Source organism: Sardina pilchardus, chromosome 16, assembly GCF_963854185.1.
Source record: "Sardina pilchardus chromosome 16, fSarPil1.1, whole genome shotgun sequence".
Taxonomy (NCBI): domain Eukaryota; kingdom Metazoa; phylum Chordata; class Actinopteri; order Clupeiformes; family Clupeidae; genus Sardina; species Sardina pilchardus.
The window spans coordinates 395,040-412,500 of NC_085009.1; the positions used below are offsets into that span (position 1 = coordinate 395,040).

The window sequence follows — 17,461 nt, forward strand, 5'->3', positions numbered from 1 at the left end:
AGATGAGATGACAGTGATCCAGAGTTATGGAGTCTTGGGGTAGAGGGGGGAGAGCTGCCCAGAGGGCAGACTTACGGATTCACATCTAAACACGCACGTACGCACGCACACACGCACACACACATACACACACTAACACATGCACGCACGCACACGCACACACACACACATACACACACTAACACATGCACGCACGCACACGCACGCACACACACGTGCACGCGCACACGCACGCACACACTCTCTCTCTCTCTCTCTCTCTCTCTCTCTCTCAATTCCCACTCCATGCACACATATTTATTTTGTCTTGCTCATGCAAACGGCAACACGTTTAAACAAACAGCACACAGACACATAACCATATTACAGGTATAATACCAGACACATTACATTATACCTGTAAGAGTGTAGAGAGGACAGGACACACACTCTGCCCTTCCTCAGATATGAGTACTGGAGTGTGAGTGTTGGGGAGTGAGCTGGCCTCGATGGGCCCCGTGGCGGACCTCTGTGGTGGGGCTGTTGGCCAGTGTGAGCAGGGAGCGGACGCACGCTCGGTAACGGGCGGACATGGTATTGTACAGCAGCGGGTTGATGGCGGCGCTCAGGTAGAAGAGCACAAAGGAGACCAGGTTCAGGTATTGGGACACAGTGTAGAGCTCGGGGCTGGAGTCAGCCGAAACAGAGAAGAGGGTCCGGCCAACATGGAAGGGGAGCCAACACAGAACAAATGCCACCACTATCACCACTGAAAAAGAAAGAGAAGGAGAGACTAATTGAGAGAAGTTCCTGCACTATGGGACCAAGGTCAGGAATGGTCCCAATGGACTGACTTTAAAAGTAGACTGAAAAGGTATTTCTTCAAGAAAGCTTATGGACTGAATGACTGACTGACTGACTTTAATTTTTCTTTTTTTAATTTCATTTTGCCAGGGTGTTCCCATGCTGCCTTGCGCGCGATTTCAGTGAAGGGCCGATCACATTACAAGCGGCATGCGCTATGAAACCCATTCATTTCAATGGGTTGAGAGCGCAAAAACGGGTCTGCCGCTGTGCTCAGCAAAGCGCAGCGCCGGCGGCATTTTGCCGCTTTGCCGCTGTTGCGCGTACCGTGGTCAAAGTTGAAATATGTTGAACTTTGACCGCGGCGCGCTGTAAGTGAATGGTCTTTTGCGCGGAGCCCAGCAGTAACCATAGAAATAGGAGCGGTAACAGCAACAAAAATCGTAGAACGTTACCTCAACCAAGAGCAACATAGCGGTCAGCGCAGCGCATGCCGCCTGTAATGTGATGGGGCCTTCACGCTGCTAAGGCAGTCTGGAAACTACCGCCCTAATTTTTGCCTGAAGGGGCAATCACATTATACACGGCATGCACTGTGCTCACCGCTAGGTTGCTCTTGATTGAGGTAACGTTCTACGATTTCTGTTGTGGTTACCGCTCCTGTTTCTATGGTTACCGCTGGGCTCCGCGCAAAAGACCATTCACTTACAGCACGCCGCGGTCAAAGTTCAACATATTTCAAATTTGACCGCACAACAGCGGCAAAGCGGCAAAATGCCGGCAGACCCTCAACCCATTGAAAGTAATGGGTTTCATAGCGCATGCCGCATGTAATGTGATGGGACCTTGAGATAGGGGACCAATCACAGAACAGGGGACTATGACTATGAAGACTATGATGAGCAATGCACAGACGAATTTGATAGACATCCGTGACGCCCAATGATACAGAAAATACAGACAATCAAGTTAAACAGCAATAGACATCATTCATAGAACCCAAATGTTTGTTTCAGTAGCGCCTCTATCCATTGGCAGCAATCCATCTCACCCTGCTACTCACCCATCATCCTCAGTGTCTGGCGATGCCCGCGGTCTCGGTGAGTCTGTTTCCGTAGGAACAGCCTCCGGGCGATGAGGCCGTAGAGCAACGAGAGCAGGCCGAGCGGCACCAGGAAGTAGAGGTTGGACAGCCACAGCATGGCGGCCAGCAGGCCCGAGGTGAGCGCGTACTGCGTGCAGCGGCACTCGGTCAGGCCGCCCTCGTCCAGACGCTCCACGCCCACCAGGGCCAGCACGGGGGCAGCGCTCAGGAAGGCCACGGCCCACAGGCCGGCCAGCAGCACGCGCACACGGCCCCGGGTGACCAGCAGGCGCGCGCGCAGCGGGAAGCAGACGGCCAGGTAGCGCTCGGCCCCGAGAGCCGTCATGTGCAGGATGGAGGAGAAGGTGCAGCACTCGCTGGCGAACATCGACAGCTTGCACACGGCCTCGCCTAGCAACCACGGCCGGTAGTGCCACAGCTGGGGGTTAAGTGGAGTGGGTGGGAAGTGGTGCAGGAGAGGTCGTTACTTTGGTCAATAACTTCAAGCATCCCCAGACACACATATACACGAGGAAAATTGACACCCATACGTTTACATCAGCGGCATACACACATACAATTCGGGGTTCCCACAAATCTCCAATGACAACATTTTAAAACGATAGCATTTTGACATTTCAAAGAAATCCATGACATATCTAGGATTTTCATAAATGTGGGAACCCTGACAACAGCAGATTCACACAGAATTATGAAGATGCACAGTCACTCAAATACACATGCTTTCAGATGCCAAAAGAATAGACACACACACCGAAGCATAAGAGGAACCACAAAGACAAACTGTATACCCTATAGGGCCTATATACTGAATGAGGCATCATGATAAATATCCAATACTCTTTAGTCCCCATATGCATAGCAAAACACCCTGGGACACAGATACACAAATAAATCTATAGAAAGACATACATTCTGTACATTTACGATCAATTCTGCCCTACAAAGCCAAAAAGGCAGTAACTGCATTTCTGGTCAAAAATGGGTTATTGACATGTTTGGGATGTTAAAGACTTCCTTTATCATGTGGATAAATATCTATACTCAATTTGTCTGTTTTTTGAAAGAAAATAGAGGATTATGTTCACAGTAACTCCCAAAACCATACAAGCAACCATGCTGCTACAAGGGCAAGGGGCAGTAACTAACCAGAGTGTCAAAAAAAGAAAAAATACTTCAAAGTTTTTTGTTTTGTCTTGACAAATGTATTATAGGTAGAGCAATGGAAATCTGATGACGACATGTGTGTATGTAAAAAATCTTGTGCTCAAAGTTGACCTTTGACCCTTATTTGTCAGATACTGTATTATGTACAAAAAATAAGGAGTTGCACAAAGGCAAAAGGCAGTAACTGACATTCAATACCACCATATAGAAGATGATTAACTTCATGAACACCTTCATTAAAGGAACACTTCACCGTTTGTTTTTCATATTAGCTAGCCCAGTTCTTTCATTAGGATCCAAACAGAGATGAATTTAGAAACGACCAAACATCTCCATGTTTTCCCTATTAAAATACAGTAACATGAGTATCACACGACTAAGTATGGTGAGACAAAATAAAATGTGTTGCATTTCTAAGCGGGTAAGAGGGATAACTATATTGTGTGGTGGAATAACACTTGGGAGCACTTCAACTCGGCTCAGTAATATCATCACTCTTGCACTTTCAGTTTCACTTTGGAGTGAGGATATTACTGGGCAGAGACCACGTTTTATTTTGTCTCACCATACTTAAGGTCAACTTTGAGCACAAGATTTTTTATATACACATTTCCTCATCAGGGCAACAAGTCACCAGATTTTCATTGCTCTACCTATAATACATGTGTGTAGACAAAACAACAAACTTTGAAGTCAAAACAACAAACTTCAATTCAAACGTCAATTTTCTCAGTTTGACACTCTGATCACTCTGATCAGCCTTTTGGCTTTGTAAGGCAGAGTTGATCCCTGCACATATCCATTCACCACAACACCCATGCCCATATGCCCATACACCCAGTCTCCACAACACCCATGGCCCCTATGCCCATATGCCCCTACATTCATACATGATGAGACCTACCTTGTACAAGTCCAGAGGCATGAGCAGGAGGATGAGGATGTCGGACACAGCCATGCTGCTCAGGTACAGGTACGTGGTGCTCCTCATCTGTGGGCAGCGCCACACCACCAGGATGGTCATAGCGTTACCCACGAGGCCGAGCAGCAACAGTGGAATGCACAGCGTGGTCACAGCGACCAGCTCCATGTCGCTGAAGAGCGACTGGCTCGGGCTCCAGTCCTCCCAGTAGTCCCAGCCAGAGGCGTTCCAGCAGTCCTCGCAACCCGAGCCTGCGCCAGAGCCATTGCCCTCCAGCACCACATCCATGCTGCGGGGAGAGAGGGAGAAACACGTGCAACAGAAAACACGATGAATGCTGTGAACACAGATATGAATGGAGAGAACACGATAGAGGAGTGAACTGAAGAGTTCAGAGAAGAGATAAAGGCTAAAAGGAGTGGTGTTTCGAGGAAGGGGTGGAAAAACTGAAGGAAGTGAGTGACAAATATGATTAATGAAAGATGGATGCTAGATGGGAGAATTCATGAAAAGTAAACAATAGTGAGCAAATATCCAGTGAAGGGTGAGAAATACCAGACAGGTGATTATGAGCATGAGAGACAAAAAAGAAAAATATATAATAAAAAATATAAATATAGAGGACCTAAGAGACTTGAGACAGGACTTGAATCATAATCTGGTCCGTCATGTTCCAAAGACACACACCAGTCCCCCTCCATCCAGCCTCAACCTCTCAAGAGCCCCTAATGAAGATAGTGTGTGTGTGTTCATCTTAATGTGGCTGAATGACGCTGATGAGAGTTAAGGTTAAGTGAGTGTCAATGTGAATTGACCCTGAGCCGGATAGTTGAGAGGAAACGATCAATCGCAGCTCAATATCAGAGCACAGGCAATGCATACAACCTAGTTCTTCAATAGGACTGCACCTGGCAAGACCACTGACATACACGCGCGCAGAGAACTGTATGCATTTTATATTTCACCATTCCCAACAGAAACATAGTTTTGTGTTTCAAATACCAAAAAATCTTCACATTTAGCGGCCTTCAATGAATCTAAATGAATTACAGATACAGAATTTGTGTATTGTCAGAATAATGCTGAAATATATTTCAATTAATATGAATTAGTGATAGATCATATTCTAATGAAGGCTTTAGACCTGTTCACATTAAGAAACCCAGTACGTGTTGAGTAAATATGAAAGGCGTATTGGAGGAGCGGTGCTCTTACCGTTCAGACGAGGGTTGTCTTCCTCACGCACCACCTCCGAGCGCCTCACTAACAGCAGACAGGGGGAGTGTGTGTGTGAGGTGGGGGGGCCACCAGGAGAGGCGTTCCTCCTGCTAACTGTATAAGTGGGAGTCCATGGCTTAGGTCTTGCTACCAAGTGCTAGCATCGTCGCCTTCATCGTCTTCAATAAAACTGTATCACTGATTTATCATGACCCCCACCCCCCAGAAGCTGACCAAGTGCAGATATCGCAGAATAAGAACAGAACCATTGCACCCATGACAACAGCATTTGTGTGATATGGTGGACCACATCAACCTTGCCCATAACAACTCATTTGTGGCATTGTTGCCCCCATCAGTAAAAAAATAAAATACAAAAATTCTGTTTCAAGCGGCAATATCTTCAGCTGTGATATCACCTTGCCAGCCGCCTCTGGGCATGTGACAAAATTGGATGTGTACATTTAGTGTGTAGTGATATTGGCCTGGAGATAGTAGTACTTAGGGTTTAGGGTAGAAGAGTTGCAAGTAGGGGATGTTGAGAAATTGAGAGGTTGGTGTTGAAATGTACTTTCTGCTGAGATAAAAGACAACACTGTCACACACGAGTCATAAACTGGCACACAAACACACACACGCACATACATGCACCATTACCCCCACCACCACCACCACCACACACACACAACGGAAGCAAACACACACTCTCACATCACATAACATGGGTTGCAAGAGTAGGAGATGGGAGTCAAATGGATGGAGACAAATTGACCAGCATGATTTATTTCTGTGGAGTAGCAGTCATATGTTGTACCCCTATGTACCACTATACCGCTATGTTTTCACATTAAATACTTTCAAACAAAGCAGTATTGCAGTATTAAAGACATTCAATGCAAGTTTTTGACCTTAATATAACAGCTTTTGATTTGCTAACTGGCTATATGAACAATGCAATATAGGGGACTCAGGCCTTCAACAGCTGTACCTTACTTAATTTATGGAGAACCAGCCTTGCAACTGTGCTCTTCCCCAACCCTGTGTATCATGAATGGCAGCAGTTGTGCAATACCCTACTACTCAGGCTTATAAAGAAATCCACATGTAGTGTCCAGGGTGAAGGGTGCAAGCCGTAAGGAGGATTTACAACAGTCATGTAGAATACAAATACTCCACAACTGTAGGGGGAGCCCAGCAGCAAAAAAACAAAACAAAACAAAACAAAAATGAAACTGCATTTGATGCCTTTAAGGTAATTTAATAATTAAATAACATTTACAAATACATACACACATAGATACACACAAACAGCAAACACACTTATGTGTATTTACTATTGCAAGGCTACCACAAGGACACAAGGTCAAGCCTCCCACTGTCTTTGTCGCTGGTAAAGGTCAAAGGTTGCATGTGCAGGGCGGGGCTTAAGTCGGGGCCGTGGCAAAGGCACTTGGTTGCCAGGCAACAGAGGAGATTCACGTAGCAACTCTCCTGGGCTGTAGAACGCAAGCAGGTCAGGAGCCTCTGACGGTGCTTGTGGAAGCTACAGATACCAAACACAGCCATTTCAAGAAAACATCCTCTGCTTATATAGTTCCATCTTCAGAAGATGAATTACAGATCAGAAATCGGTGTAGTTTACCAACCTTGTTGCCATGGCTACGGACAGGTGGAGCCAGAGGTGGCCTGTGACGAAGAGCATGGCTTACGAGTTGTTCGTGTGACAGACTAACACTGACCAAGCCGTGGTATAGCTGCTGGGTATGGGGGAAATTCAACCCTGAAAAGAAGGCGTGCACACACGCACACACACACACACACACACACACACACACACACACACACACACACACACACATACACACACACAAAAAAAGAAATACATAAACTAGAAAAGCACTCAGAGAGCGCAGACCTCCGCCTGTTTTGTTCTTCCTAGGTTGTCATTTGAACCTTAACTATTCAGATTGCCACCACGTGGCCATACCATGCCATACACCACTAAGTGAAACACATAAACGGCTCCGGAATCCCGACGGCGTTACGGATCACTCCCCAAAATTTAATCGTTTCTTCCTTGAGTCATTTCTGATCTTCCTGAAAATAAAATCGAGTCCGTACCTTTCTGGAAATGTTATTAAAATGTTGTTAAAGCGTTGCCAGCTGCAACAGCGACATTTCCGGAAAGGTACTGACTTGATTAAATTCATTCTGGATTCTCTATCCGACCACATAAAGACGTGGTGGGGATACTTCGGTTTGGCTTTAGGGACCCTCTACTCACTACCACGTAAGTGTAGTGTTGTTTGGAACAGTAGAAGAGGTATAAAAATAGCGTTTTGTAGCGGCGAAAGGACATGCCCGGGTCACTTCCAGGCTAACGGGTTTTGGCTAAAACGGTGACCTCGAACTTTCTCAAAATACATCCGAATGACATGATTTTGGTGTCAACTCAACGTATGTACTCCCAATAGTCCGAAAAATTGATCTAAAGTGCATTTCACGCCGGATTATCCCTTTAAGTTTTTTTGTCCTTTGGTGTGACATCACTAAATGTCATTTTTTGATTCAAATTTGTATTATTAACAGCAGGACTATGTAAATATTGTGCAAATGCATGATGTCAGTTGCTAATTCAATTCAATTCAATTTAAAAAACGTTAATGACAGTTCAGTTTAGTATTAGCATGATCATTAACTGCTACAAAAGCTTAAATGTCCTTTGGTATGACAGGCTATGTCCTCAGTGTGACACGTAATAATGACTTCAATTCAAATATCTATTGCTGTTTTAGAGACTACATACAATGCTCTGAAGTGTTACTAAAACAACTATAATATAAAGTACATAAATCTAAAGAACCTCCCTGCAGGACCTGTGGCCCAACCTGCCCCAGAACTTCAGTGTTGCCACCAACGAATAGAATGTCATTGTAGATGATTGGTTGACCCTTGAATGTGGGACCCTTCATTCATATCCCAATGTGGGGTATGAATGAGGCATGGCTTTACAGGGTAGAAGAAGTCTGTCAGGGGGGTAAGTGAAGGATACCTATGTCTCTCTGTGTGTACAGCATGGATTTGCACACTTTCTGAAGGGGAAGGCTCTATGACTGTGCGGTCTCACTATAGTTGAATATGTCCTCTGACTGCAATAGAACCCTATATATTTGAGAAATGAAAGTCATCCAAATGAAATAGTCATTTAAATGATGACATTATTTAATATAAACTTTGGTTTTGATCACAACAATTACTTTATGGCCCTAAAGGAAGGCTATGTCCAAGGCAGACTACACTATGGCAATATTACCATATAGTCACTTTATTGGCCAAAATACAGTTACATTTGTACAAGTAGATGTATCAGAACATACCTAATCTAAGCTTAATTTGGCTCATTTCTAAAATATTAATAATTAAATAAAAATATGTTTTTAAGGAAAAATGGGATTTTACTAGCCTGGGTGTTCCCATACTGCCTTGCACGGTGATTTCTTTCACGCTGCTAAGGCAGTATGGAAACTAACGCCCACATTTTCGCCTGATGTTGGCGACCAATCACAGAACAGGGGAGAAAGCAAGACCATGATGAGCAATGCACAGACACATTTGATAGACATCCGTGGCGCCAAATGAACGGATCTGGGCATTTTTTCAAATACGAGAAAATGAACGTCTGGTTGCCAGACCACGTCTCATTTGAGAAGTGGTAGGCGCTAGCCAGGCTAGGATTTTACAGCATTTTCCACGATTGCGCAGTGTTGCCATATGGCAACAAATGACCAACTACACCCCCTTTATTTTTTTAAAAAATGTTCCTTATTTTAAACCATTGTACAGTGGGTTCAGTAAGTATTCACACCCATGCTAAAGTTGACTAAAAAGAGGATAGGCTAACTGGAAAAAGCACCATGCCAATCTCTAGCTATGGTGAAGGGTATGTGATGATGTGGGGCTATTTTAATTCCAAAGGCCAAGGGAACTTTATCAGGATGCATAATATCCTGGATCCATGAAATAGCTGGCCTTTAAAAATAAAAACATCCTCCTGCTCCTATGGGAATTTAACATAGGGGTCAAATACTTATGCCACCTGTTTTTAAGGAAGAACATTTATCTATTTACGATATATTCTTCAATCACAAAGAAAATCTGTGTCTTTAGCGGTTTGATTTTTACAATTTTTTTAATGAAGGCATTACAATCAATTCTCAAAAGATGATTTTATATTCCTCTTTTTAGTCAACTTTAGCATGGGTGTGAATACTTACTGAACCCACTGTAAATAAGAAAAAACATTTTTTTAAAGTATAGAAATTAGTTCAACACAGTTAAATACTATTACTATTGACTGATCATCAATAAAATAGCCTAAAAAAAGCAACACTTGTCCAACAAATGTCCTCCTTTATCACTGTTACAACAAACACTACATATATTCTGACTCACTTCATCTTTGCCCTTCAGTGTGACATTTTGTCCTATGGCGTGACAAACGTCAATGAGTCAACAAACAATGAGTGACCTGACCACTATTATTTTCTGAAATTACAGTTTCCATACTACATAAATATTTGTATTTTTTCTGAAAAAATGATGTTTTCCAAAAAAACACTTTTTCTTGGCCAGATGTCAACTACCCACATATTTTAACAAAAACACATTTTGTGTTCAGCAAACCATTTTAGTTTATTGCCTAGGGGCTATTCACAAAGCATTTTATCTTACCACTAAGACCACTCCTAAATCCAATCGCACTAAAAGCTTTCAGCTTTTAGCTTTTAACAAGGAGTTTCCTGTTAAAACTGTCACAAAGCCGGTCAGACCTACTCTAAGTAATGAAAAATGACAACTCCTAAGATAAGACCTCCGTTGCTATGGTTAACGTCATTACTCATGCACAAGCATGATTGAAGTTATAAGACGGAAATGATGGCAAAAAACCTTCCCTATGATGAGTGACAGGTCTAGTTGTTGAGAATGAATGCACTACTCAAGAACTGCCAAAGATGGAAGATGACAAATAAACAGAAATGAATAAAGAGTAAGACCAACAAAATAGCATAAAAACCTAATGATATACATAGGGATTGATGCAGTAGCCTTTCTTTGCAACATGTTTTAAATTAATCTGTATGAAAGAGGAGAAACAATTCATTTGGTTTACCATGAAACGTTACATTTAGTTTACATGTTGACAATGAATGCTTGGGTTGTTGTTGGTGGCAGCGTTATTGCATCTTTTAGTTAAAATGCACAATCATTCCCTCGCGATTGAGAGCTCCTGTAGCCGAATGTGCATTTCAAAACATCGTGGCTCGAAATGCCACAAAGAGTGGCTCAGGATTATTTGTGAAAAGTTCTTAATGAGTTAGGAGTCTTCTTCACTTTTAGGGCAAAATGTTTCTTGAATTACCCTTAGTCAAAAAAAATAGTCTCAAAGTTACAGGTGACACACCTAGGCCTGTCGCGATATTCAATAAATCACTTAATCAAACGATAAAAAAAAAAATGCGCAAAGTAACCAAATCAACCAAGTACCTAATTTTTTTTATAGCTATTCCCTGACTTACGAATGTCAAGATATGATTTCTTTTTATTTAAATGTTGTGCATTTTCTTGCCTTTCTCATGTTGGAAAACGATTTGGGCAATTAACCCCTTATTAGAAAAAGAAAAGCATGCACTACTGCAGAAAGTTCAGATTAACTTCAAGAAGTTGAACATATATAATAATAAAAAAGCTTCTGTTGCATTTTGTAATATAAGATTTCCTAGGGGTGCCAATAATTGTGGGCAATGTGTTTTTATCAAATAAAGTTGGCAAATACTATCAGCATGACTTTGTATGCATGATTGTGCGTGTGTGTATGTGTGTATGATGCACTGGGTCACTACCCTCTGTTGCTTTGGCGTTGATTTGGTTCCTGATGTGTGAGGACGTCTGCAGTTTCTCCTCCACGGCCTTCTGTGGGTCAAACTCCTCCAGTGTGACCTTCTCCAGTGCCGCCTTCAGGGCCAGTGTGGAGTTCAGCTGGGCATCCTCAGGGAGCTGTCCATCGCCCATCTCTACCAAAGGAGGAACTACACGTCTGTCTACACCAGGTCTTTTTTCCTTCTTCTTTCCTGCAGGGAGAAAGACTACATTTACATGCATACCAAATTCTTATAGAAATGTGTTCTTAAAACCCAGTTACGCAGTTTTTTTACTAAGATTCTGACATTCACCAATATTTTCTTGTTTGTAGGTAAAAACAGAATCTACGAACACTCGAGCACTGACTTGTTTGTGCAGAATCAATGGTTATTGTATTTCCATCATATCTGCAGGTGTAAAATATAATAGAATTTAAATTACAACTATTTTTTTTTAATTACAAAATATTCTGATTATTTTGTAATAAAATCAATTTCACCATTTTACAAAGCATTAAGATATTTTAAAATAGACAAATACAACACAAAAAACACTTTTTCACTTTTTACACTAACTACTGAATAACAGTAGCCTAATAAGCTAGACCCACATCAAGATGTAGGGATCTAGAAACTCCATAGCAGGGCTCAATCGGAGGGGTGGGAACGGTTGTCTTTCAAATTTCCTCTCCATGCAATAGGATAGCGCTAAACGAATCATCTTCTTGTTTTCAAGTAGCAGGATGCTTAACGGTCGCAAATTCTGATCGCATGTCAGTCATCATTATGTTAAGCCCGTCCACCGACCCAAAACACAATGCATACACTTGCAGCAGTGCCTTCACATAATATGCATCATATACGGTAATCAAATTGTCTTGCTCATGTAGTGCATAACATACGGTAGAAATGAAAGCTGGTGCCTCAGCCTCAATTTGTGTGCACATGGCGTATAACTTACCTATGCTAATTAAGGTGCCCATATAATGGCAAAATCACTTTTTCTGGGATTCAATGTGTTATTGTGTGTCTCTAGTGCTTCCACACACATACAAACTTGGGGGAAAAAAACATCCATGCTGTTTTGAGATACAGATTTCTGAATGTCTGCCTGCCTTCAGCCTCCAAAAATCATTGAAAAATAGTCAAAATATGGGCACTTTAAGAACAATTGGCACACCCTGGCAACTTAAGAAATAATATTCAGCATGAACAGAACAAAACCACAAACAATTCTGAGGTTTAAGAACACCTTTATGAATCTGCTTAAGAGTTTTCTTAGGACTTAACACAGTTTAGTGTTATCTTAGGAAGATATTGGTGAACGAGGCCCAAAGATAACATTCTGACTGTATGAGTCATGCAAACACCTATACCTGTTGCCATATCTCAATTAAGATCATATTTCAACAACTACTAGCCGAATGAAACCCCTGGCAAATATTGGGGCATGTAAACACATTACTCGTAAAATGCCCCTTCCGGAATATCCTATTACGTCTGTGCATACATGCAAGGAATTTTGGTAGCTTGGCTTGTTGCACTGACAATTTGGCAACATAGCGAAAAATGTGTTCGGACTTCACAAAATGAATTCTATTTATGTATTCAAACCTGAAAGATTGAATGCCATTATATGTCAATTAAACCCATATTAAACAGTGTAGTGATGGGAAGGGATGCCTGGAATGACATCAGGAGAGAGGGTGAGAGGGGGGGGGGGGGCTGTGTGGGACTGCAGGGTGGTGAGGTCAAATATGTGTCAAAGACTTCCGTTAGCAGAGTAGATGGGGGCAGTGAAGAGTACCAGTTGTCCTTCACCTTTTCTCTCAGGTCGAGGGCAGCTTGGCTCTTGGACCACAGCACCATCAGGGGTCTCTGTTACAGAACAACCTCTATGTAGACTTACAGCCTTTGCCTTGGGGCCAACATCAAAGCGCACCTAAAAGATCACAGACACATAGTGCAACATCTCAATGTCAAAAGTACAGTCATAAACCACCCAACAGTACATGTCCCGTGTTATACGACATGGAAAAGACGATTCACTTGGTTCAATTAAAGAAGTATACAACTGAACTCAAATACACATAAAGATATGTCATGTAAGCACACACGCCTGTCACCTATAAATGCACTTTCACTCTAATGGAAGTTTACTGCACACAGACGTTTAGCTGTTCTTCTGTTTTGACATATCTTGAGCATGCATCTCACCTGTCTGGCTTGTTGTTTGGAACCCATATTCCTGCGCAAGATCCCTGAGTCTGCAGGACGACGTTCCGGGGTGGAAGTGATGGAGAGGTCGAGCTCCGGGCATTTCCTGAGTGCAATCCCATGCCCCGTGGCCGTGGGCCCCGGAGGAAGGACCGGCTGGCTGTCCGGGTCGCTGAAGCCAGCGAACGGACGTTGCAACATAGTCATGTTGCACACGTTTCACTAGAGCTAAATCAGATTGAAAATCAACACTACAATGTAGGAAAACATGTCTAGGTCCGTACTAACTTTGTGTTACCTTATAATAGCATCGCAATATTTGATGGAATAATGGAAGCTACTGGTGAGGTGAGTTTTGAATGTTTGTCCCAGTTAGCCTAACGTTAGAAATAGGCGTCGTCCTGAGTGAAACAACACTCCTAACATGATCTTCGCAAAATTGTACCTATAACGTTAATTGCAATAGCTTGGAAGCTACTCATATGTGCAACATGTGTTAACGTTCAATGCAGCACAACTAATCTCTTACAAAGAGCTTATTGTTGTATTCAATAATGTAAAGACGTACTAGCAACTGCAGTGCTAAAAAGTAATGAGCGTAAGTGATGATAACATTAACATTACCTCGCAAAACGTTAATTTTCCATCAGTCACATTTAAAAAGAGCGTTGCATCGTACTTCGAGAATGTATATCGAGATATTTTAGCATGCTTTCATCTCTCCACTGTATTTTACAAACATTAAAATCTGAAACATTTGAACTTCCCTCCACTCTCACCGCCTTCTCGAACTGCTAATGTTGTTGGTAGCTTCCACATTGTTCTATGGTAACGACCACTTCCTGTATCAGGGCAGCAGCAGCGCCTCGCTCTGGCGGCGGAGAACATTCACAATCTACGTCGCCCTCTGGCGGACTGAACAAAACACACACCTTGCTGAAGAATTCGTTTATTTGATTAAGGTGAACCCAGACGAACCGGTTAACCTACTAACACGGTTCTAATAACTCCCCTCTTTATAATTGATATAGCCTATGTGATCTAATTTGTAGTAGGCCTTCAAAAATGTTCCAACAAATTTATGCTGAGGTCCAGGTTAGGCCTACAGTAACACAAGCAAGACGCTACAACCTTACTTAGTAAAAGTTATTTATTAGATTACTCTTTTTTTTCCATTCAACAGTAGAGATAATTAACATCTCGGACAATAGCACTTCACAGAGAGAGATGGGTAGGGGGTGGGGGGTGGGGCTGGAAAGGGGGAAGGAGATTGTGATTAAATGGAACTTTAAGTTCAGAACCAAAGGTGTAACAGTCATGAAACACTCCCCTCGTACCACTGTTCAGCATTACCGGAGGAACAGCGAAACAGCATAGACCAGGAGTGATAATGGCAACAAAACAGCAGACAACAATTGTTACTGCAGCGACCTAAAAAGAATGTACAAAACTATGAGCATAGCAGTGCTTGCAGAGTAAGACATTCAAGATCCATTTGGCACAAAGGTGCTAAGAGAGACTCATGCAGACACACACGCAGACATACACACACACACACACACACACACACACACACACACACACACACACACACACACACACACACACACACACACACATACACACACACACACACACACACACACACACACACACACACACACACACACACACACACACACATGCTTGGACATAGACAGTTTTTAGGGCAGGCACTGGGGTCCTTTTGAAGTGGAGATGACAGCAGGAACAGGATGTGTAAAAGTCTATGCTGGTTGATACTTGATACTGACAACTGCACCCCACGGTTTGGTTGCCACAGTTACTTAACATTGCTGACAGAAAGAAATGAGCATGCCATCTGTAGGGGAGGAGAGGCCACAGCCTAATAATGGCAAGACACCGCTACATAGAGGAATACAAACACACACACACACACACACACACACACACACACACACACACACACACACACACACACACACAGACAAGCATGTGCCCACATACACACATAACTGAAGGGAATCCATAGGCCTGGTTGACTGCAAAAATAAACATTCATTCATTCATTCTGGTGGAAAACATATTTAAATAAATAAAGATGGCATTCAAAGGTCCCCATTTGGTAGATCTCTTGTTAACACTACTCGTCATTATTATGACAGACATTATTGCAAACTCCACCTTAAAATGATTATATGAGATATTAGACAGTGTAAGTGTAACTTCTAACACAACTCCCTAATTCATGTTGAAAATGTGCAGGTGTGTGTGCAAGCCAGTGATAGTGAGCGAGACAGACAGAGGGAAGGAGGGGGAGAGAGATAGAGAACTAAGATCATGAGTTTGTGTGTATCCTGTGTGCATCTGTGTGAAAGTGCATCTGCATTCATTCTGCACAGGTGCAGATACAAGTGTGTCTGATGTGGGATTTTAAATATGACCAAAAGATATACCAAATGCAAGTGCGTGTTCCTATAATCTGCTTGTGCTTGAATCAGGGAGTCCTAGCCTACACATCTTTCTGCACAACTTTTCGCAAAAGTGAGGATTGACAGTCTAGTTTAAATGTTCCATCCTTCTGTCCTAAGTTCTTAGTTTTCATTCACTCCTTTAATTCCTCTTCTTCCATCCATCTCTTTTGTCGCTCTACACATTCTTTTTTCACTCATCCCTTCATCCTGAGTGCCATTCCAAAGGCCAGAGGCCGGAGGAGTATTTATGCCACATCCCAAAGCCGGTGACAAAATGGATTACAAGTCCCATGTGGTCTGTGGACAAGAAAAGTGCATCTTCCTGTGTTTACTGTGGGTAGACAAACCTCACATCCAGTCACACCTGTAAGTCTCACTTTCCCAGGAGACTGATAGGAAAACAGGCTGTGTGTCCCAAGTGGTCTGTGGGGCATAAGGACTACAAGACCCATCATGCTTAGTGGCGGTCTCTGAGGGCCTTGAGGATGTAGTTCTCTCGCTCAAGCTGGGCGTTCTTCTCTGTCAGCTCCTTGATCTGCTCTCTCAGCAACTCCACCTCCTCTCGAACAGCTAACATCAGGTGCGTCTTCACCAGATCCTGTGAACACACATACACACGTGGATGGAATATGCACACATACATAGTTTATGCACACAGATTCATGTTAAAATAGTTGAAACCACAAACACACACACACACACACACACACACACACACACACACACACACACACACACACACACACACACACAGACACACACACACACAGAGAGACACACGTCACACACACGAACACACACACACACACACACACACACACACACACAGACACACACTATATAAAGTTGTTTTCACAGACAATTGAACACACTGAAAATTCATCGTGAGACAGTGTGCATGACCTCACTTAGGGCTATTTTTTGGGTGATTCATTCCATACCTAATTTCCCTTTCCAGATAGAAAAACAGAGAAACAGAGGACGAGAGTCAGAAAGGGCATGGAAAATGGAAATGGGGAACACTGAGGGCCAGATGTACTAACGTTTTGCGCCCATTTCAGGCGTAACGTGCGCGTATAAACATGGGGATGGTATGTACAAACACGCCGCAATGAGAGAAACGCGCAGACTGCCTGCCGTGGGAGCTGAGAATGGCTATTTGCGCTTTTCCGTGTCATGCATATTAATTCCTGGGCGGATCAGCTGAAAATGGGTGTAACGCGCAAGTACAGGGGAGGAGAGGTGCTAATAGCGATTGATTAAGTATTCCGCCTTATGTATGAAAACAGCGCACGTCTACTTTGCGTTGAAAAACTTCCGCCTTCTGAAAGCAGGTGTAATCCAAATTGCGGTTAAATGCGTCTATTAGAAAAACGTTTAGAGTCAGCTGAATCAATATTCAGAGCATCAGTTTTCTTCATTATACTATGTCAAAAGCAACCTTAACTTTTGTTTGCCTCTCTAAAATCGTATTTTCTCTTTCACGACATAGCCTACACTTCCCAATCTGTTAGACAGGCATTACTGTAAGTCATATCCGTATAGTCTACCAGCAGTAAATAGTTCACAAGTATTTTTTTAAGTTGATTAGTAGAACTTCTAGGCCTACTCTGTCTGTCGCTGCTCATTGACATCTCTTTGTCTCATGTATGATCGC

The 17,461-nt window shown here is 42.8% G+C and overlaps 3 protein-coding genes across 3 annotated transcripts in view; all 3 read right to left on the bottom strand.

The window, feature by feature from the left end:
* Positions 1–384: 384 nt before the first annotated feature.
* LOC134060155 (growth hormone secretagogue receptor type 1-like) lies at positions 385–4,265 on the bottom strand. Its single transcript, XM_062516772.1, has 3 exons — positions 3,960–4,265; positions 1,847–2,306; positions 385–748 (listed from the first exon to the last, which is right to left on the bottom strand). The coding sequence occupies exons 1-3, from the start codon at positions 4,263–4,265 to the stop codon at positions 441–443; spliced, it is 1,074 nt and encodes a 357-aa protein (XP_062372756.1). The 3' UTR covers positions 385–440.
* A 2,167-nt stretch (positions 4,266–6,432) lies between these two features.
* Positions 6,433–14,136, bottom strand: ppp1r35 (protein phosphatase 1, regulatory subunit 35). Its single transcript, XM_062516776.1, has 6 exons — positions 13,955–14,136; positions 13,331–13,558; positions 12,935–13,055; positions 11,096–11,323; positions 6,842–6,975; positions 6,433–6,738 (listed from the first exon to the last, which is right to left on the bottom strand). Exons 2-6 carry the CDS (start codon positions 13,535–13,537, stop codon positions 6,559–6,561), a joined length of 870 nt encoding a protein of 289 aa, XP_062372760.1. The 5' UTR covers positions 13,538–13,558; positions 13,955–14,136; the 3' UTR covers positions 6,433–6,558.
* A 356-nt stretch (positions 14,137–14,492) lies between these two features.
* The window catches only part of zgc:153012 (uncharacterized protein LOC777626 homolog), a 20,841-nt gene continuing 17,872 nt past the window's right edge, over positions 14,493–17,461 (bottom strand). Inside the window, exon 5 of the mRNA XM_062517180.1 lies at positions 14,493–16,402. Coding sequence (XP_062373164.1) covers positions 16,262–16,402 — 141 coding nt within the window. The 3' untranslated portion in view covers positions 14,493–16,261. The remainder of the gene's footprint in view (positions 16,403–17,461) is intronic.